The 22,413-nt window shown below is 37.6% G+C and overlaps 1 protein-coding gene across 3 annotated transcripts in view; it reads right to left on the bottom strand.

Moving 5' to 3' along the window:
* The window catches only part of ANKIB1 (ankyrin repeat and IBR domain containing 1), a 90,202-nt gene that overhangs the window by 56,384 nt on the left and 11,405 nt on the right, over positions 1-22,413 (bottom strand). For all 3 annotated transcript variants that reach the window (XM_036406967.2, XM_036406970.2, XM_036406969.2), the window contains exon 2: positions 923-1,188. In XM_036406967.2, coding sequence (XP_036262860.1) covers positions 923-1,110 — 188 coding nt within the window. In that variant the 5' untranslated portion in view covers positions 1,111-1,188. The remainder of the gene's footprint in view (positions 1-922; positions 1,189-22,413) is intronic.

Raw genomic sequence — 22,413 nt, 5'->3', positions numbered from 1 at the left:
TCTGATGAATGTAGAACACTGAGGAAAAATTTATGGTGAGAGGCCAGAAAGCTAGTAAAGTTACAGCATACAAGGTACAAAACAAGGCTTATGAATACTACAGGCCCATTTAGACATAAACACAAAAATGAAAAGAATATTACCAATAACACAGTTTAGTATTTCTTTTGGTTCTGTTTCCTAATATGAAGAATAGGATATTTATGAAATTCTCTCTAATAGTGCTTACTGAAGAGCAGGTTTAGCAATGTCTGCCTGGTACTACCTTCACAAAATACTAGATGAGAATAGCTTGTGTCTGCAATCTCTGGACATGGGTAAGATGTTAATCTTTAATTGATCTTAGAGCACTGACAAAAATACAAAATAATGGAAATAGCTAATATAAGGGATTGCTGTTCATGTTGACTGCAGCAACAATAAACTTACTCATTATCAAGATATTAATGTTCACTATTATTATTCAACTCAAAAAATAAAAGCTGCCTGAATAACACAAGAATAAATCTATATTGTACTATCTAGAAGTAGTTACACTCAGTGTAATATCCACAAAGCTTTGCAAACAGATTATTTAAAGACAGGAAAACACATCAAGAATGGTGGAACAGTCACTATTTTCAAAGAACAATAATATAGGAGTCTTAAGGAAACAAGCTAAAACTGCCCAAGACTAATTTTACAAGAAAGGAACAGATATTGAAATAAAATTAAAGACTGTTTATCAGCCTGTGATTACAGAATAATTTGCCTGTTTTCTATTACTACTCGAACTTGTTACAAATTCTGTCTGTGCAACACACACATGCACATACATGTGTACACCTATGCACACACACACCAGGTGTTTATAACCTGGCTGACACTCTTGCATTTTCAGGTCAGTTTTTCACAGCCAAGCCAAATTTCAAATGCTGCTTACCCCAGGATACGATTCATTCCATGCCTAGCAGCATAATGGAGCGGAGTATTGTGCTGATACGTTTCTCCATAAGAAGTATTTGGGTCAAGAGTTTCTTTGAGTTGAGGGTTGCTCTCATAGATTTGGCAGGCCAAGTTTTCATCTCCATTTATAAGAGCTTTGCGGAATTTGGTGGTTGTATTTCCCATGGTGCTGTCCTAGCTATCAATGGCACTTCCTTTCCCCTTCATCCACTTGTTGTACGGTTCTGTAACATGCTTCACAGCCTAAAAAAGACAAAAAACATTCCAGTTATTCTGTAAAATACTTTTTCCTAGATGAAAAGAAAGATGCAGAGCACTGCAAATAGACAGGTGAAGAAGAAGTACATAGGGCCTATGTACTTCTCGTCATGAATGGCTAAAATCTTTCTAGGTAATGCACACCAATTCCCAATTCTTCACAGATCATTTCCCTGATAAATTGTGGATCTCCCTCCCTCTGCAAATATCTTCACTACCTACACTCTTTAAACCTATGGAAAAGAAATGGCTGATATTGACCTGTATTAGAAGACTGGCATGAACACTGAATTTCCATGAATGAGAAATGAATTAAAAATTAGATGTTACTTCAAAAACAGAATAAATCTAAAGCAAAATTCTTACACAAGGAAGAAAAATTCTTCAAAAATATGCAATAAAGCAGACATTAGTTTAACTTTTAATTAAGGAAAATCATATTAAAATATGCTTGAAGCACCTGAGCTTGTATAGGTGGATGTACACAGCACCCTTCTGTGCCAGTAAGATGAATGCCCATGAACTCAGGAATTACCATGGCCTCATCTTAACAGCTCTGCTAAGCAGACTCTTTTAAACACCTAGCCCCTTACACTTAGATCTACAATGAATGGGTCCACACAACATCTGGCATTTGTACTGGCACAAACCAACTGCACCCTACAGTACTCTGAAGTACTTTCCAGCTGCTGTGCTCCCCAGCCTCTCACCTTTACCTGATGGAAGCACCAAGCAGATCAAGCTGCAAAAAGACAGGGCAGAGAGAGCATCTCTGCTCATGACACAGGACAGCAGGAGCTTATCTGGATGTGCAGCTGCAGAGAGCACATGTTGGTTTATGTCTGGGCACAGACAGGGGAGTCAGCACCGGCTGCAGCTGGTAGCACAGTGAACCTTCTAGGAGGTCCCTTTTGAGCATGAGTCATCCCATCCACACTGCTCCATGCCAGACCTTTCACCCCACAAAGCACACACAGGGATCCAAATATGCCAGGCATAGCAGGTTAGGGGATTGAGACTATGTTGTGCACATAAAATCAGACAGGGAGGAGCTGCCCAGTACCTTAAATTCAACTTGCTGGGACTATCTCAGAGCTACTATTTCTACACTGGCTTTCCAACACAGTTACTGGTGCCTCTCCAGCCTCGTAGACAGACAAAACAGAGGAATCCAAGGGATCTAGAGCTGCAGAGAATCCAAGGGAATCAGGATGCTGATAAAATTTACACTAAAAGCAGTTGAGGAAGCCTGATGAACAGCTGCAGTGACACTTTGTTTCCCCAGAGCTGTTGTCACCAGTCGCCTCATCAGCATGGTCAGGTCTGTTCAAGAAGGAGGGAGGTGGCCTTGGTGGCCTTCATTTTAATCCTTTGTCCTACAACATTTTGGTAAGGCAACCCTTATTTGAGCTGTTGTGAGGTAGCAATGACTCTGCTGTAGCAGCTGTCTCCATGTACTAAACATGTTGTCTGAGACCAGAGTCACCTAACCAAGTAGGCACTCATCCAAATGCAAATGGACATCCTTCATATTTCTAGTTATATCCACAAACCAAAACCTAGATTATTCAATCACACTACAGATTCTGCAGTATCCTGTCATTGACTTATTTTAAAATACAAACATGCAGGTACTATGCAGATATAATATTTATATTCTTCAAGAAAGTCACTGCATGTTGACATTACTATGTCACAACTCTCAGTGCCATAAATTAATGTGCTTTCAGATGCAAAACTAGATGCATTACTCTACATACTGGGTAGTTTCAGGCTTTAGTCTATAAACCCTTTAGTCTATGAAGAAAAGTTCTACACTTTTATTTTTATAACATTCAACAGTCAGGATCACAGGAATAACTTGAAAGAATGATTTCACTTAAGTTTAACAAGATTAGTTTGTGGTACTGTATTATCTGTCAATCCCTATCTACCACCAGTAGCTCTCAAGACTATAAACTAAATTAATGAGAACAAAGGCCTAAAAGATATCAGAATCACCATGGAAATCAATAATGAAGATCCCACTAATGGCTGTAACACTAAGAAAAGCAAAAATCATTTGAAATTAGAACGTAACGACACTGATTTCCATGCATTTATTTCTGGAAATTAGCACACAGATAACTTGCATCAGCTGCATAACATGCTGCTTCTTGCCCAAACTGGAACATTAAACAAACCTGGGTAGGGATAAATGAGAACACTGAGAGTGGAAGGAGATAAGATGGTGCCTCCAGGCACCTGAGAGAAATCTGGGACAGGGTGGTTCTGTTGAGATGTGAAGATGAGATCTGAATGGATTTAGGCAGGGGTATGGAAATGCATGGGAGAAGTGAGGGTCTCTATGGGGTGAGCTAAAAAGCTCAAGTCATTTTTGTGCATAAAAGGCAAAAATTATTCATTCTTTTGTACACTGAATAAACTTTATTTACTTTTGATGCAGTATGGATATATTAGCATGTTGGACTGTCATCAGTGACTACTAATATAAAAGATGTAGGCACATTGCTTGGACTATTATGTACATTATCATGTCATCCAGAAATTTTAGGAATTTGCAGACTGCACCATGTAAGTCACTGAAAACAGCACTGACATCTGCTTTCTTTAAAAAAGCTGACAGCCTATGTGTCCAATAAAGGGCTAAATATGACAAAGACATAATACAGAAAGGTGAATGAAATTGAAAGAGTAAAAAACTTGTTTGTATAAAAGGATCAGACTCCAAGGGAACTGAATCTCAGCCAAAGGAAAGGGAGAATTTTAAGAAGGATTATGAGACAGAGCTATGATATGGCTTTGAAAAGACACAAGTGAACTCCAACACAAAACCAAGAATGAATGCAGAGGTATTGAAAATTTAGCAAAGGCTAATGTAAATATAGCCATCACATTATCAAAATAAAATGAAAGATGATAGAATGGGGATAGTCAATGAAGGCCCTTCAGGTGATGGCAAACAGTTTATATTTAATGTGATAGCAAGAAACTGATCTCTGGAAGAATGGAAGGAGAGAAGTGACAGGTCAAAATTAATCCAGAAAACGATTCTCTACTTAAAACACATGATGTGATAAACTACATAAATGTCTGTCACCTTCATACCGTATCCACAAAATTTTTAATTTTTAACACTACAATAGGCACTATTAGCCTTTTATGCTTTGGAAATTTGGTGGGGCACACAGTAGTATTTTTTGTGTTCTGAACTGCGATTAAACAGGTCAGCAGAAACACAGAAAGACAAGGGAGAAGCTGTCTCTGTACCCTGGCTCTAACAGTTGGCTCCCAGCACGCTTGGAAGTCCAGAAGAAAGATGTGACAGCTGCTGCCTCTCTCAAGCTGCTGTAGTTGATGAGTGCCCTTCTGTAAAATATTCAAGATCTGCCCATTTACAGTCATCAGTTCATCTTTCAGCAAACAGCCCCCCTGCATCCACCACCAAAGCAGCCTCTGCCTCAACTGAAGGAGAAAAAGGACAAAATGTCAGCTGATGCAACAAAATTCTGACCTGAGAATGGCTGAAAGGGGCCCTGTCTGATGCCTTTTAGTGTAGTTATCTAGCTTTCATGAAGAGGTTCCAACCTGTTACATTCTCAGAGAACAGAAAGTTAATGAGCAAAGATGGAACCAGACATTCAGGAAAGGAAACTTGGTTCACGTTTTCAGTCTGTCATTTTGTGGTTTTAGAGGTGAAGGGCATATAACACATACATTGCCTCTGACACAGGTGGCAGGGAAGTGTCTGGAAGGTTATCAGCCAGTCAGCCTCAGAGACCTGGAGAGCTGAACTAAGGTGTTGTTAAAGCAGTTTCAGCAGCTCCTGGGCTCACATGGGTAGTGTGCAGTATCAGTGTCACTGGTCTTGCTTCCCTCTTTGTATAAACCCTGCATTTAAAATTCTTAGGCTATTTTTTAGTGTCCACATCACAGTGGGAAAAAATGACCACACAAAAAAGAAAATTTTCTAATATTTTATCTAAATAAAATGAGACTTGAATAGAATTTTACAGGACAAATACAAGATTATATTTTCGGTAGGGAGATCTATTCACTGAATTGTCAAGCTCTGTGCTAACAGAAAGACTCTATCATGGCCTTTAGCATAACCTTCTATCATTTATCATAACCACAAACATCATTTTACACCAAAGAACTCAGGAAAAACTAAATGTAATGTTTGAAAAATATTTCGCATATTAGTTCTGAATTCCAAACATCAAGTTCTAATTTTGAGAGTATATTTATTACTGTATTGCCAAATAGAAGTTCCAGCCTAACAAAACCCAAAAACCACCCTAAAGTGTTAGGGAAGATTCATATAAACTCCATCAGGGCCATCACATTTCTCTGCCTTAGCAAAGAACAGTAATTTCTATGGCTTATTAGCAACACTTGGTGTCACAGCTCTATAAAAATTAACAAAGAGACAGCCACTCTTATAGGAGCTTGACAATTGAGTACAAGATGATAAAAGTGGATAAAGAAAGACATGAGTAGAGCAAGGAAGCAATGAGATTCTGAGGGCAGCTGCCCAGTTACTATTGATTTTTCCATGGGCATCATCATAGAAGTGAGTCTGAAGAAGAACAGCAATGACATCATAGGATTTTAGAAGGAGTTCTTCCTTTCTAGGTGCTTGCTAGAAATTTGTCAAAAATAGTAAAATATTGTACAAGGGGGATCAGGTAATTATTTTGGAAACATCATACATCTAGCACTCATTTAGGAACCACATATTGAACACAAAAGTCTTTCATGACACGGCATATCTTTTCTCAATTTACATTTTAATTGCTTTAATACTAAAACAGAATTTCTTACTGAATGGAGGACTGGCACGTGTTGATACAGCAGCTGTTCTAAACCTTAGGAAATGAAAAAAAGGGAGACAGACTGTACTGCATCACACTACTTAGAAAATCTATCAAAACCAGTAACAAAATACTCAGGTTTAACAATGAGAAGAAAATTCTATATATTTCTTGCACCAAAAAAACCTAGTGTTTATATAATGAGCAACGATCAGGATTGAAGCGAATAATCATGTGCAACTTTTTTTTTTTTTACATGTAACACTTCATAATTACACAGCTTAACCTTAAAAAGTTTAAGAACAATTTGCAGATTTAAAACCTTAAAAACTACTTCTTTAGTAGTTTGTCATGTAAACTAAAAGAATATTCTTCTGGAAAAGCTAAGTGTGCCAAGATCAAAGACTACGTAGCTCCTCATACTTAAATCTTAATATTATTAAAATAAAATATGTTAAATAAAATTAGTGTATATTACATGGCTTCTAAACCCTTCAAAAGACAAGTGATAACAAATTAGTAAAAATTTGAAAAAGGATAAAAAGATATCAAACATACTTGTTTTTACCTGGCTTTTGATGAAACTATGAAATACTTTGAAATTGTATTCTAAAAGCATCTTCTGTTTCAAGCACAGTTAGCTCAAAAGGTAGCTATTTTATTTGCTTTGGATACACAGTTAAACAGCTCATTTTTAAAAGCTGAGTTTCTAAACTGTTTACTGCAGAGTCTGTCCTACATTATAAATAATATTTTTTGCAGAAGGGAACCACAAACAACTTCATGGTTTAGGAGAAAGCCTCATGACCTGTATGCTTAGGATGAGTGTCACATTATGATGTTGATAATTTTAATCCTCACTTCTGGGACAGACTAACACAAATAAAGCAAGTCAAAAGTTATGTTCAAGAACTGCCAGAGTACCAGGCTGTTGCCCAGAAACAGCAGAGAAAGCCCTCAGTAGAGCTCTTCTTCCTCTCTTAAAAAGTTTAAAAAAACTTCCCCTCTACACAAAGTTTTAAAAAGAAAAAAAGAAATCTCACTTTACCAAGAAGACAAAACTAAGAACGAAGCACTCAAATGTGCATGCCTATTTTACATATGGATGGCACAGATGCCTGTAATTAAGATGCAGCAGAAAAGGCTAAATCTAATTTTTACATGTTTATAGTCAAGATTTAAGATTTGTCAAATTTTAATTAATTACAAATTGTTCTCTCTGGATACCTGTATCTGGGACAACTTTTCTGCGAAGTCTGGTAACAAATGCACTTGTAAAGCTTGAGAACTGGTTATATAAAAGACTGGTGGTGTTTAGGGTTTTTTTTTCACACACTGAAATATGCTAAGGTTTGTGCCAAAAGTTCTAAGTCATCAACAGGAAATAATGAAAGTGTCTCTGCCACTTTAAACCTCTGTGAATAGGACTTAACATTATCAAACTCTTGTTACATTTTACACATCAAAATGCAGAAAAAAAAAATGCTATGCCAACATCTCACCCTTCATACAATGATCACCAATATAACATTCTCTATGCTTTAAATACCAAGGTTGAAAAGTGGCAAAAATGTTGAGAGTTGACTTGAATAAAACATAGTGTGGGCTAGTGAGAGAATTAATTATTTCCTCATTTATATGCTTGTGGGATAGAGAGTCTAGCAACTTAGGTTACAATCTCTTTATGCTAGCATATGTACCCACAAGTTGAAGGTTAAAATTATTGCTCAATTTAGTAATTTGAGACTCTGGCTTACTGACTCAGCCATAAAGACTTTCATCCAGGTGGAGTATTTTCTTTCAGACACGCTTCTTTCACAACTGTAGTTTGTGGAGTAAAAAGGATTTTAAGAATGGCTTTGGTTTTCTTTGCACTGTTGCATTTAAAGGGATGCAACTGGGCCAGCTGCAGCATTGACTAGAAGCAGTTTAAGAAAAAACTGTTTAGATGTAGCTGAAGTAATAGCTACATTAATTTTAACTGTGCTGTCTACAATACTTGCATTCATCATTTTAATGAAATGTGGTAAATCCATTGTGTTTTAGGTAAAAACATACATGTCAGGAGAGATAAGATACTATGCAGCCAAACCAAAGGTACATTTTGATAGCTGGACAAAGACTGCATTCCTGCAGGTAGTCAGGGAGAAAAAATCCAGAAGCACAAGTTAAAAGGAGCAATCTGTTGTGGTGTATACTTTTTTTTCCCCTTTAGTGAACAGCAATTCAGTAGGATGGAACAAAAGAATCATCATTCTATAATTATGCTCTGGAACATCCATTGGCCTCACCTGTAATTGTGAATTAATTTCAAAATTCTTTCCAGGGTCTCATGTCTGTAGAAATTTTTTTAAAAAATAACAACAAAACCCTCAAAGTTCCATGAAATTCAGGTAACACTTTGGAGTTGTTCCCAATGCAAGTGTCTGTCACGGCCTTAATAATCTTAGTAATTTAATTTGCTGTACTTTAGTCAGTGATATGAGAGAAATCAGAATCATAGAACATTTTGAGTTGGAAAGGACCCACAAGGATCATCGAGGTCCAATTCCCAGGCCTGCACAGGACAATCTAAGGACTCATACCATGTACCTAAGAGTGTTGTCCAAAAGTTTCTTGACTCTGTCAGGCTTGGTGCCATGACCACTCCCTGGGAGTGTGTTCCAGTGCTCAACCACCCTCCAGGTGAAGATATTCTTAATGGTATTTTTAGGTTCCAGGCATAAAATACAGCAGAACTTTTTTAGGGCTAGCTCTTCAATCTTTAGGTTATGTAGACTACTCAAATCTAAAATCTTAAAGAATTGTACCTAGTCTACCAACACTAGGACCCTAAGCCCTTCTCTATCTAGATCAAAAGGTGAAGAAGCAGAAAAAGAAATGTTTGTTGTTTTATTAGATTAAGTCAGGCTACAGACAGTTCTGGCATTTCAATCCCAAGCACACTGTTTTAGTATAAAAAGCTCACTATAGACTGTTCCACTAACTAAAGTAACAGTACACTTTAGGTAAAGTGCATAAAAAAACCTGTCAGTTTATTAAGGATCTACAAAAGTGACTTTTGTGTTACAGGCCAATGCTGATAGCATCACTTTTCATCACAAAGAAGTGAACAAGTGGCACCCAGCACCTGTATAAAGAAGCAGCAGCAGCTGATGACTCACAGGACACTTAGCATCAGTGAGAAACTAAAGAATATGAACCAGAGACTGGTAATGTTCTTAAGCAGTGCAGCACCTCCCATGCTGGCAGCATGTGAACACACTCCAGTCACCGTAGTGCTTCTCTGGTTTCTCCCTACCCTCACACACACATCATGCCCAGAGGATGGGAACCTCTCTGCAAAAAACATCCAAACACACTTTGCTTAGCTGTGAGATGAGCTGAACTGAGCTGAGTTGCTGCTGAAGACAAATGTGTGTTCTCTCTGAAATCAGATTCAATAGCCAAAAACTACAGAGAAACCACCCACAAGAGTTACAAGGCAACAGTTCATAGAGCTGGGGACAGATGGGACTCACAGACTGATGCTGTATGGGGCAGAAAGTCTGAAGAAATTTGTGTATTTCTGTCAGATTGATATGCCTAGAAAAAGTGAGAGTAAAGACAACCAGTCCTGGTACAGAGCACAGCCAGAACATGAAAGGAGGAATGAAGGTGGCAACATAAAGAACGACAGAAAACCTCATGGGAACTTGACTGATCAATCTCTCTAGGGTGCAATGTGCCTGGACCCTGGCCTTGACTGGGTCCAGGATGTATTTTTCAAGTTCGTTTGCTCACCTTAGCACAGGTAAACAAGTTTGAAACTGCATGAGGACTCAAAGCCAACCTTCTGGAGAACCTCTGGTAGAATATGGCCAGCCAAAAGCTTTAATACCAACTTCATTTTCAGTGGTGTTTAACTGAGAATTGAAAACAAAATTTACTGTCTGCAAGGCACATCCACAGAAAGTGAAACTAAACAGGATGGCAACATAGGGATGCTCATGAGGACACTCCACATTAAAATCTGAAAACCCCTTATACATTTAGAATCCTTGGCATCTTCCTGAAGCAGAAGTTTCTCAATTTGAGGAAGCTGTTTCATATGCAAGAGTATCAGTTTGTAGGGTCATACCGGATCTTGTAAATATGAAAGAGGCCTGTATGGTAAATCATCAAATGCAAGGATAGCTACACAAGGTCAGGCACCTGCAATAAGACTGCACACACAAACATCATTCCTTCCTAAAAGCATGCAGTCTCATTTGGAAATAATGACTATCTAAAGTTAATATGTTTCCACATAAAACCTACTGCTTTTATAATCAGTAATGTGTTTCAAATAAAATAAAAAGGTAAAGAAACAAATAAATCTAGATTTTTCAATGTCCAGTCTCAGAAAACATGCTGTATTTGAGAATGTCAGAGGAAAGCAACAATCACCTATACAACCACTGCCTTTTGGCTCATAAGAATACTACTGGGAGGACCGGTATTTTTTATGTAGATTCTATTTGTGATAGTTCCACAGGTTGCATGTTCTGAATAAAATAACCAACACTTACTGTATTTCCTCTATTATTACCCAGGTGACTTAAAGCACTGAAAAGAAGACTGCACACCATTTCAAGGAATATGCAATTTTGTCAGCGTTCCCTACTTACACTTAAGCAAGCTACACTTTGAAGACTAGACTAAATCTCTATTTAGCACAGTATATTAATAGCATTAATATCTATGGATGAAATTTTGTAAAATATACTCTGATTACATGAAAGGACTATCTGTTTCCATGTTTTCAAGTGAAGGTGAAGAAAGCACATTCAACTGTCTGAGACATTTGATGAGCATTGTTCACAGATGTACTGGACCAGAAAGAAACACGCACGTACTTTCATTGTTTCCTGGAGGCATTCTTACGTGCTGGTTTTGTTCCTTGTAAAGCTAAATGACAATGTGACCCTGCTGATCTTTCAAAGAGATCTTGATTTTTTTTCAGATGAATGAACAAATCAATTTCCTTTTAACAAAGAGGTAATTTAACTCGTCAGCACTCCTTCAAAGCAATACATTCATTTAAGGTCTAAACACAGAATCTGGGAGATCATTGTGTGTCTAAAATGAGATGGATTCCTGTAACAAAGTATGTTTTCTACACAGCATTTAAGAAGCATTTTACAACATTTCTGAGAGACAACTTCAGGAACAATTTAACTCTTTTTAGTCCAAGCACCCTGCTTATCATGGTGCTGACTCCCCACAATCCCAAGAGTCATCCCTGCTAACTAAGAATGAGCCATTCAGGTAACTGCAGTGACAAGGATTGTCACTTGCATCTTATGTACACCAGAAAATTAGAACTGCAACTGCTGAACTTCTGATAAAATGTCTAATATACTCACTAGCAAAATTCTGACTTTGGCAGGGAAATGGCAAAAGACATATTGGATCTAATCTAAAATTAATTTAAACAAACATATAACTTGAAGAAGTATTTTTAACTTTTGCCAGAACACCTCTGCTGAAATATTTGGCTGTTTTTTCCAGTGCATACAAACAGTTTAACAATTTACATAAAGGCTATGGATAACAAAATTTAATTATAGTATGTCACATACAGTCTGTATTAAGGAAGATTATTCTTGACACCAGTGTAATTACAATGAAACACAACCTTGTTGTATAACGATTTTTGGCTTTAGGATGAGTATCAAGCCAAAGAAAACAGAAAGAGAATAAAGATTTTAAAGAAATCCAATATTACCTTAGCTTTAATCACAGAAGGGTTTGTACTGGAAAGAATCTTTAGAGATCAAAATATCCAACCCTTCTGTCCTGGGCAGGGACATCTTTCAGTAGACCAGGCAGCTCAAAGCCCTGTCCAATCATGGGGCATCCCCAACTTCGAAGAACCTGCTTCAGTGCCTTGCCACCCCCATCATAAAATATTTCTTATGTCCAATCCACACCTACTTCTTTCTATTTAAAGTCAATGCCTCTTGCCTTGCCAAAACTGGCCTTGGTAAAAAGCCTCTATCTTTTCACAGAACCCCCTTTAATTATTGAAATGCTGCAAGAAGGTCTCCCCAGAGCCTTCTCTACTCTGCTTCTGGGCTGAACAATCCCAAGCCTTCCAGCATTTCTTCATAGGAGAGGTATTTCAGGCCTCTGACCATTTTTGTGACAGTCCTCTGGACTCCCTCCAACAGGCCCATTCTTGTACTGGGGACCCCAGAGCTGGACACAGTGCTCCAAGTGGCATCTCAAAAGAGCAGAGCTGAACAGAGGGGGGTAACCTCCCCTGACCTGCTGGCCATGCAGTTCTATTACTTCTTTTATCAGTTCTCCTCCTAACATAATCAGCATACCTAGGGACTGATGCAGACACTATTACAATACAAATGACTGCTGTTCAGTGTAGAACTGTTACTGACCTTTCCCATGTAAGGCAAGGAACGGAAGAAGGAGAAATGCAAGGTACCAGAGTCACTTTTCAAAATCTTACCTACTTGGCATCAGAATTACATGAAACAGAATATTATACAGGCTTAATATTAGAAAGATTTTCAAGAACCAAAGTAGTTTTACTCAAGTGGTAAAATATTCATCATTTTAGTAGAGAAGTTCTTCAACTATTTCCATGAAGCTTTCACCTGAAGTAACTGTACAGACACTGGGATCATAAATAACTGTACAGACACGGTGCCTGATGCTTAGTGGAACTTTCCCTGTGATCACATCCAGGGGTCACGCTGAAGCCAGAGAAGACAGTAACAGCACTCATGCCATTTCTCCTATGCTCTCACTATTCCTGCTGGCAACCAGATAAGACAGTGGAAAAAGCAGCAGAAGTAACAAGCCTGGCTGAACTGCCAGGAGCAAGAAAAATGCAGGAAACAAAGGAAAACAGCAATAGGTTGAAAGGAGAAAAGGACTCTACACAACTTTCCTCATCCATGGGCCATTGTCATGTGAGACAAATAAGGCAGAACTAGTCGGTGTTTATTTTAACTAAAGGACATATTAATAATGGGCCCACACAAGTAGGTGAATTGTGATTATCCTGACCAAACATTCCTGATTCTGGCTTGGTTTTTATTTCTAGGAAAGAGCTGAGGCTGCATAAGTCTCTTATGAATATTTTTTTTCTGCTGAATCTTTCTAAGATTGAGGCTTATCAATACAATGCCCCCTCCAGTCAGGACAACGAAGTCTCCTTCAGAAACAAACAGAAATATAAATTAACAATTAATATTATAACCCTTCCTGACATACAAGCTTAAGGAAAAACAAATCTTACAATGTGCTTTAAAGTTAGTATTCATATGAAAAATCTAAGCCATAAGCAAAGAAAGTAGATGCTCCATGATAGAAATAAAAGATTTTTTTAATTTTAATTTTTCTTCATTCTTTTCACAGCTAATATTGCTGAGAAGTTTGGGAGCATCAGCTGGGAAGTTTTCTGCTCACTCCTGGCTGGCATAAACTTCAGCTCACATGCCCAAAGAATATTACAGAATCACAGATGCAGTATTTTTTTTTTAATCATTCTTTTAGAAGTCTTGTTCGCTTATCTCTTACAGTCTTCTTAAATAGCAAAACTTTGATATAAACCCCATACTTTATATTCAGAACCACAACATCCAGGTCACCAGATTCTTACATCTTGTGTCTGCTGGAACATTTCACTATTGCATCCACTGTTTCAATTTCTTATTATGCCTGAAAACAAAAAACTCTCTGTTCATGCAGAAATGTGTCATAACAATAAAAGAGCATCTGTGCTCCAACAAATCCAGTGGCATTTGTACTGGCTAAGGCTAACCAGTTTGCAGTAAATTTTCATCTTAAATTATTGCAATACAATTGTAGAAAGCTAGGAATGGTTTTGTTTTACTGGTTTAGCACACAGACTACATCATACTTCACACAATCAGTCTATATAATCAAATTATTAATTCTTCAAAGTATTTCAACAGTTTTCCACTTTACCAGCAATTTTCAAAAGAGTGAATTAAACCAGATCCAGACATCTCTTTGGACATCATCCTGTGGTTATGCTAAAAGATAAAGGCAGGTAGACAAGGCTGTTCAAAGGAATCTGAGGCAAGATACAATCTCAGCCAGACTTGATGATCCGAAACTATTATGTCAAAGCAATGTCTGACCTAGGTAAATGGCTACTTGATACAGCAAAAGATAAAGATGTAGACCAGCAGATTCTAGATGAAAACTAGTGCCCAGATTTGTGAAACTGTCCATGATTTTCCAGAGAAGAAAGAGAGCAAGTTTTTAGGTACTGAGAAATAAAGAATCCTTGATGGCAGTAAGGACTCCTATCCCCTTACAATTTTCTAAGGGAAGAAATTTCTTTAGACCAGCAACTTAGTGATTGATCTTGTCCTGAAATCAAAATTCTCCATTCAACACTTTTATTTACTCATAAGTCTTCTTACTGTTTGCATCCACAGTGTCCAATGCTTAAAAAATTGTAATAGATTCTTGGAGCCAATGTGTTCTTGAGATTCTGAGTTCAATTGATTTTCAGTTTGGAAATTTGAAAAGTTACCTGGCAGAAAAAAAAAAAAACAACCTACAAAAGTAAAACCTTTAACCTTTTATAGCTCCATGACACAAATTAAAAAAAGAAGGAATTACAAAAGTATGAAACAAGCCTTTACAAAACTAAAAAAGCAAAACAAACAGGTTTTTTTCAGCTCTGTAGATTTAGAAGGGCTGTGGCATAAATTAAAAATTAGCTCTGACAAAGACTGGTAAGAATCCTCTGCTGTTTTGGAAGTTATTTCAGACTGACTTGTAAAAATAAGTGTTAATCCTCCAAAATAAATCTGAATTTTGCTTAGGAATAAATATCTGTGACTCTAAATGAGGAAAAAGCTAGTTTATTCCTACTTTGAAAGAATTTGATTCCTAACAGCAATGCTGTTTCAAGACATTAGATAATGCAAGCTGAAAATTACTTTCATTATATACATACTCAAATGTTAGTAATGATAACTAGATAATCTAATTATCTCATTTACCGCTTCTACTATTTATACGTCAACATTTTAATAATTAATACAATTTATTGTGCACTTTCACAAAACAGCTTAATATCTGGTTTGGAGCCAAATTTCTAATTGTTTTAGACCTCACAAATAAAAAATCAAACAGACAATATTTAACTGCAGTTCTTTTAAAAGTTCGTCGTTACTAATATATGCATTTTTATTTCCCATTTTGTTTTAAAGTATTGTAAACATAATAATGGCTATACTGGATCAGATAATTCCATGTCTTCTCATCTCATTCCTTGTCCAGAGCTAATAGCAGAGTGTACCAATGAAAAGTACAAAAACTGGGCAAGAACAGAGGGACACTTCTACACAACACTCTCCCAGTCTCCAGTAATTTACCACTTGACAAATTTTTGAGGTAGATATGCTAGGTTTATATTAATAACCTGTATTGCATTTTTCTTCCACTATGTTGTTCGAAACCTCTCCAAATCTATGGAAAATTTTAACAGACAGAGCATCCTGAAATTTCACAGCTTAATTATTCATTGTGAAGAAATATCTGGTTTTAACTGGCAATTTGTTATTTCATTTTAACTGTCTACAAGAACTGAGAGGCAGACAGCAAAGAAACTTTCCGTATTTGCTCTCTCCATTCCACTTGCGATTTTAGAGATTTTCACCTTCTGTAGGTGATCACCCTTACATCATACCAATCTTTTGCTCTTTTACAGATTGATTAGCCCTAATTCTGAAGAAGTGGATTCTGTGCCATTTTTAGGATTATTTCTGCTTTTTCAGATGTATTTCCAATGCCACTAACACCTTTTTAATTTAGGACATGCAAAATGAACGGATTCACATCACGGCAGCATAGCTTCTATTTTGACACTTCATTTACTTTTTTGGAGTGGTACTAAAGACTAAGCTAATTTTCTTCAGAGTTTTTAATATAACCTCGAGATCTTGTTTATGAACTGAAATAATTAAGAGGATAATACTCTATATAAATTTAGGACCCTTTTTTCCCCCCAACCACATGAATCTTTCAGCTTCAGCTATATTGAGTTTTATATCCACCACTGTGTCTCATAAAATACTTTTGCAGTGAGCCCTGTTTGTAGTAATCACTAATTACATCTTTTCTATATTATTTATCCTCACATGCAACAGCAGAGGTTCTAGCACTGATCTATCTGGGACTCTATCAGTAACCTTCAACCACTGTGAAAGCTGTCTCTTCATTTCTGTCCATATCCATAACCATCTTTAAACCAGTCACTTCTGCATGCAATGGACCCTTGCTCTTTCCCAAAGCTGTTTGGATTGTTTAAGACTTCTAAGTAAGGGATCACGGGATACAACACTTGAAAATTCCACCAGGTTATATAAATGTATTTTGCCAACTTCTTTAAAGAATTTAAGTAAGTTTGTGAGATCAGACTTTCCATTATGATATTAGATTGACACATCCTCAGGACACCACATTTATTGACATGTCTGCTAATTGTTACATCATATTACATCATTTCTACTAATATTCCAGGAACAGCTTAAGGCATCTGTTGTCCAACAAGCCTGTCTTGGAATCTTTTAAAAATTGCATCATGTTAACACCTCTCCAGTAATCAGTCACAAAGTTAAGTTCTTAAGAGAGAGGCTAAATATGACAAAATGCAGGGGGCTGCACAGTTTTAATTAACAAAGAAAATAATATTCGCACTGAAAAAATAACCCAAAACAGAATTTTCACAGTTTCTCCCCAAGATTCAACACAGACTGTCAGTTATGAGATTAGACCTACAAAATCAGACTCTGGCTCTCATCACCAAGTACTTTGGCAAATGATCCTTGATTATGGGATGATGTCTGCTAATCTCCTTTTACCTTGCTAGAGGTTTCCAGCCAGAATGCAGGAAACCTCTAAAGTGCATTCAAAATATTTTTTACATTGAGATGGAATAGTGATATTCTGTCATTTAAGAACGCTGAATTATTTTAGACTTCCCTCCCCATTTTCTCATGAATGACCTCTTTCTCTGAGAAATGCTGAATTAATTATCAAGGAAAGACTATAGCTGGATGCTATGAAGGGGAGAGGAAAGCATAACCAGTCTTATGAGTCCTTCCTCTTACTCTGGCAATGTTCAAAGTATCACATATGCAGACCTTGCTTCTTTTTACTCCTCTCTACTTCACTGCAACAACAAATAAAATGAAACTTCCTCCCAAAACTGTCTCTCTTCCACCAATTTTATTGTTCCCAAGTGCTTCTGTAGTCTGTAAAGCTTGTCACCCTCTTTACTGCTCTTCACTTCATGTTTCCTGGGAAAGAACAAGGAGACACCTCACAGAAAACCCTTGCATAGCTGAAGCATACCTGAAAAATTTCATCAATTTTCCCAATATGAAGAAAATTTCTCTATTCAGAAACAGATTTAAGCATTCAATACTACTTACACAGTCAGAAAATATTTTACTTTTATATTTTGAACCAGAACACTGCAACCTAAAAAAAGGGAATAATTATAAAAATATTTAGATTGTAATTGACAGTTATGCTGGACTGTCACAGAACCAGATCACCTGAGGTACCAGATTCAAACCTGTTCAATCTCGGATTGCTAATGGTCACATGGTAATACTCCCCTCCTAAGCAAAAGCCTTTGGCTTGGTATCCAGTACCCAAGATTCTCTGATACCTTGCCCACGCATTGACCCTTGTGTATTGCCCAGATTTTGGTAGGATGATTCTGGGGTTTTTCATGGAAAACTGCTGCCTTACCTTTTTTTACGGATGGCTACTGTGCCAGCAAGCAAACATTCTGAAAAGCAGCATTCACTAGACTTACATTCCCTTTGTTTCTAACACTGCTTGCTTAACACCACCAGCTACTATCAAAATACATAATGGGGAGTTCACACAGTTTATGTTCATGACTGCCTCTGGTCCATCCACATCTGCTTCACAGAGTTCCCAGAGTCATAAGACAAGAATGACTGAGAGTGCTGAAGCACAGCTACCTCACCCGTGGATCTGGTACTTCTGGTTAGGTAAGGTGACTTTTAGGACCTCTGTGTCCCTTATTTCCTGCTACATTAGACAGGGAGGTCCTGCAGAACAGAAAGATCCAGGTCACCCTCCTGAGACGGGAGGTGTCAGTGACACTGCACAGGAGGCTCTCAGCCAGCGCTATTTCCGAATGCCGCTCACAAAGTCACAGAGGACATCTGCACATGGGCTTTCCCTGCTGTGGTGGTGCTGCTGGGACTGGGACAGCATTCCCTTCCTGCTGCCTCCACAGCTAGGCATGCCTCCTCACAGAAGGGAAGACTTTAAAGTCTACCAAACCTGGCTGCAAAGCAGTGACAGCAGATATCCAGCCCAAGATGGTGCATGGCTACCTGAGACTATGGAATCCAGCCTGCTGATGTAGAAGAGCGAGTTTACTGCTGTCTGTAAAGTCACCGCGTCTCTTTTTCAGCTTGACAAGCCCATTCAGCCTCCTCTACCATGACTCATGAAGCAGTTCTTGCACAGCCTGACCTATGCTTAGGAAAAGTTCAATCATCAATCCAGCATTTACTAGTACTAGCAAACTTATATTTGGCTGTCTGAAAATGAGACAGAAATCCACTGGGGTGATGTCCAAGAATACACAGTTTGTTAAAAGAAAAATCCCACTGCCAGTTACAGAGATTTGCAGGAGGAAAGACAAGCAGTGGCAGACGAGACAGAAGCTGGGGGAACCAGCTGTATTAGTCTCAGCAGCTTGCAGAGCTGGGATGCTCAGGAACCCCTTGGTGACTGCCTTATGAAAAACCTGCTCCAGTGCCAATGTAACACACAGGCACTTATTTAAGAATAGTTCTTTCTGCTTGTAAAGTAAAAGGCACTACAAGAGAACATTCCCAACCCCCACACTCCACCAGAAAAAAGCCACAAAAAAGTGCATTTCTTTTTCCTCTATACTACTTCTTTTCTTGGGTTGTTCTCCTCCCTGGGACTCACTTCCCTGCCCAGACCAGTGTGAGACCTCTATCAGACTTCCCTGAAAGCTTCAGAATTTATAAGTAATTTTTATAGTTTCTATGAAGCATGCACTTAGCAAGCTGGAAATCTGCCTCCAGTATCTTTTAATGACACAAATGTTGCTTGAGAAACTTACACTGTAGTTTCTTAAGTGGTTTTAATTGACACCAGAGCTGATACTGCCCTTTTTGTTTCTGATCCACCCCCCTCGGTTCATCCATATTTCCACAATTTCCCTTGTTGGTTTATTTTGGTGACTGAGAAGCAGAATAGATCTAACTCAGATTAATTACCTCTTCTGGGTTTTCTTTCTGGATACTGATGGTCCAAACAGCCAGAGCATGGCAGCAGTGATAGGAAGGCAGGACTATTTGTAGCCTGCATACTGTATGGAGTGGAAATACTTTCAAAACAGTGTTTATTCATACTGAAGTGCAGACAGAGGCAGAAACATCACCAATGTGCAAACTGTGCAAAGCCCACAGTTGGGTGCTAGAGGCAAGGCAGTACCACTGCATTAGCTAAAGTCAAAACAGTTTTCATGAAATTTCTTTTGTAGTCCAGCATTATTTTATCAGCTGTTACTCTGACAGCAGCCATACACTCAGAAAGGAATAGTGGATGGAGCATGAACTAGAAGATGTTTCTGGGTGGAGTGGGAGACAGCAGAGCAGGCATCACAGTACCAAAGGCAGCACTGGCTCCTGCAAACTGCACCTAAGACTGCAATAACCCATGCTGGGCAGTGTACAAGAGTATCAAATCATATAGGATACAAACTCACAACAAGTAACTGATATAGTGACTTCACCTCAGCCCTTTACAAAAATGTCAGCAAAACAGGTACCCTGTCTGAGTCCAGTTTTAATTTCACAAAGCAAAACCTCACGATTGTTAATAGCAGCAGCTGATGCTGTTCAGGTGTCTGACACTAGGCAAGCAAGACCTGTGTGGAAAGACAACTAAAATCCCTCTCAAACAGGCTGTGAAAGGACAAAGGTGAGCTTGCATTTATTAAAGGGAAAAATTCAAGCCCTGACAGTAAAAAAGCAGGTATTGGTGAAAAAGGTTTAGTGTAGCTGCAGGGGCTCAGCAGGACTCCAGTGAGAACAAAGTCTACTAAACTAGCACAAAGCTTTTTGAACAAATACAGTCTTGAAGGGCAGAGAGATGAGAAATATATCTAATTTAGTCCCTCTTCACCTGCACTTTGGGAAAGAGAGATGTTTAAGAACAGTATCTTCCTTCCCCCCTATAATGTTAATCCTGTTGCACTATATTTCATAATATACTCAAAGCTTCTGGGGGGAAAAAATCCATGGAGCGGATTTTTCAGTTGCTGCTAGACATGAAGAAACAATACTTTATCAGTAGGGTTGAAATATTCATTAGAGGATTAAGTTTTAAGGTCTTCTGAAAATTTCAACAGGCACAAACAGCTTTAAAAATCTACTCTGGTATCACTCTGTGTATTCATACAGCATACTGCACAGCAAGAAGGATGTTCCAATTGCAGTAAACTACTCTCTAGAAAATACAGAAGGCAAAAAAGCAATAGACAGCAAATGAGACAAATGGAAGACTATTTGTTGTAAAGTAAAGTAAGAAGTATCTCTGAAGCAAGCATCTAACAGCTTAAAAACCAGCCTTGACTAACAATATACAGTAATCAAAATATACCTCTATAAAGAGAGGAAATAAATAAAAGAGACTCCCTTTTCAAAGGTTTGAGTGGTTTGCATGAAAACCTATTGTGTTGCAACAGAAAGGCATGAGGCTGGAATGTTCCAGGAAACAGGGAGGATGGAACCAGCTACTCTAAAAGGCATATACTCCACCTATGCAAAAGCTTGCTCACTTTTTCAGGATGTAATCAAGTGTCTGAGTGACATGGAAATCTTATTTCCTAATCAATTAGAATGGCAAACTATTTTAAAAATATCAAAACTTTGCATTTTGCAGCCTTATATCTCACTGAATCTATTTTGAAAACAGAATACTGCTCTCATATCTTCAGCTCTGAGTGGATAGATTTTAAAGCCACTTTCATTTCATAGAATGTAGCAGATTTAAATAAAAATGATTTGTTATCCCTCAACTGTAGGGAACAGGGGCCACAATTATTGCATCAGAACATTTCTTGTGTGCCCTCAGCTGTTTGGATACAGCAGCAGTGTGGGCAGTTTAGAAAGAGAACAGGAATCATCAGAGTTACAGTAAGCAGGCTCAGGCAGTACTGGGGAAAATAAAAGTATACAGTAACTAAAACAAGGCATGATTAGGGTGGACTGTCTGGCTTTTAGGAATGTGAAAGGATTTAGTTTCACAGTAAGCCATGGGCAGACTGTTTCAAGAATATGTTTTCTGTTCAAAGTTCATACTGAGGTTTTATGTTTCAAAAAACTTTTTTGAACACCTCCATTTAGCAATAACCCAGTGTGCTTTGATCTGAATGTCATCATTCCTTTGAAGAAGCTAAAACATGCTGAAGTTTCATGGAAATCTGTTTGGTTTTCCTAGAAATTATATTAGTCATACAGAAGTTATTCCCAAAAAATACATGGGTTTGGGTTGTAGGATTTCTTCCCTTGCACTCATGAGTAGATTCTAAAATTGAGAACATTTGTATATTTCGAAATACTGAAGGACATAATTATCAGTAACTCTTCACAGCTACCCTAATACCACAACTTAACAAAACTGAAATTTATTCAGTATACTTTTCAGGCTTGTGACTAATTAAACAGAAATTTGACTCATTGTCTTCATCATCTATTTATATAGTAGAAAATTATACACATAGCTAGAAGAAGGGGGGAGGGATAAAAAAAGTTAACTAATCATCTTCTTAAGACTTATTTCAAAACTCTGGTAATCTGTATTGATTTCTTACTCATATATACATGAAGCAAAAAAAACCCCAGGATTTCTGAATGAACTTAAAAGGTATTACTATGAAATAAAGACAAATCAAGAGGCAACTTACATCACATTTATAGTAAAATACTGTGACTGTTTTATTAAGCTTTGCACACTTTACATTGCAAATACATCCAGAGTAACAAAGACTAAACCAAATCATCCCTTTTTAATTAAAGATTACAACAAAGTATTTTATACTAGAACATGCCTGTCTAAATCCTATTCCAGACAAGTGAATTTAACTTTCTATTTAAGTAATAATAAACTTTCTTTATTAAGCGAGTAATTATAAACTTAAAGCAGCTTGCTTATTGAGAAAGTCTGAATTAATGAATTTTGGGGGGAAAAAAAAACCCAAACCAACCAACCACACAAAAAATACCCAACTTCAACAAACAAATAAAACCCAGAATAAGCCAGTATTCCAATTACA

Source organism: Molothrus ater, chromosome 1, assembly GCF_012460135.2.
Source record: "Molothrus ater isolate BHLD 08-10-18 breed brown headed cowbird chromosome 1, BPBGC_Mater_1.1, whole genome shotgun sequence".
NCBI lineage: Eukaryota > Metazoa > Chordata > Aves > Passeriformes > Icteridae > Molothrus > Molothrus ater.
This window is presented reverse-complemented; position numbering and strand designations above follow the sequence as displayed.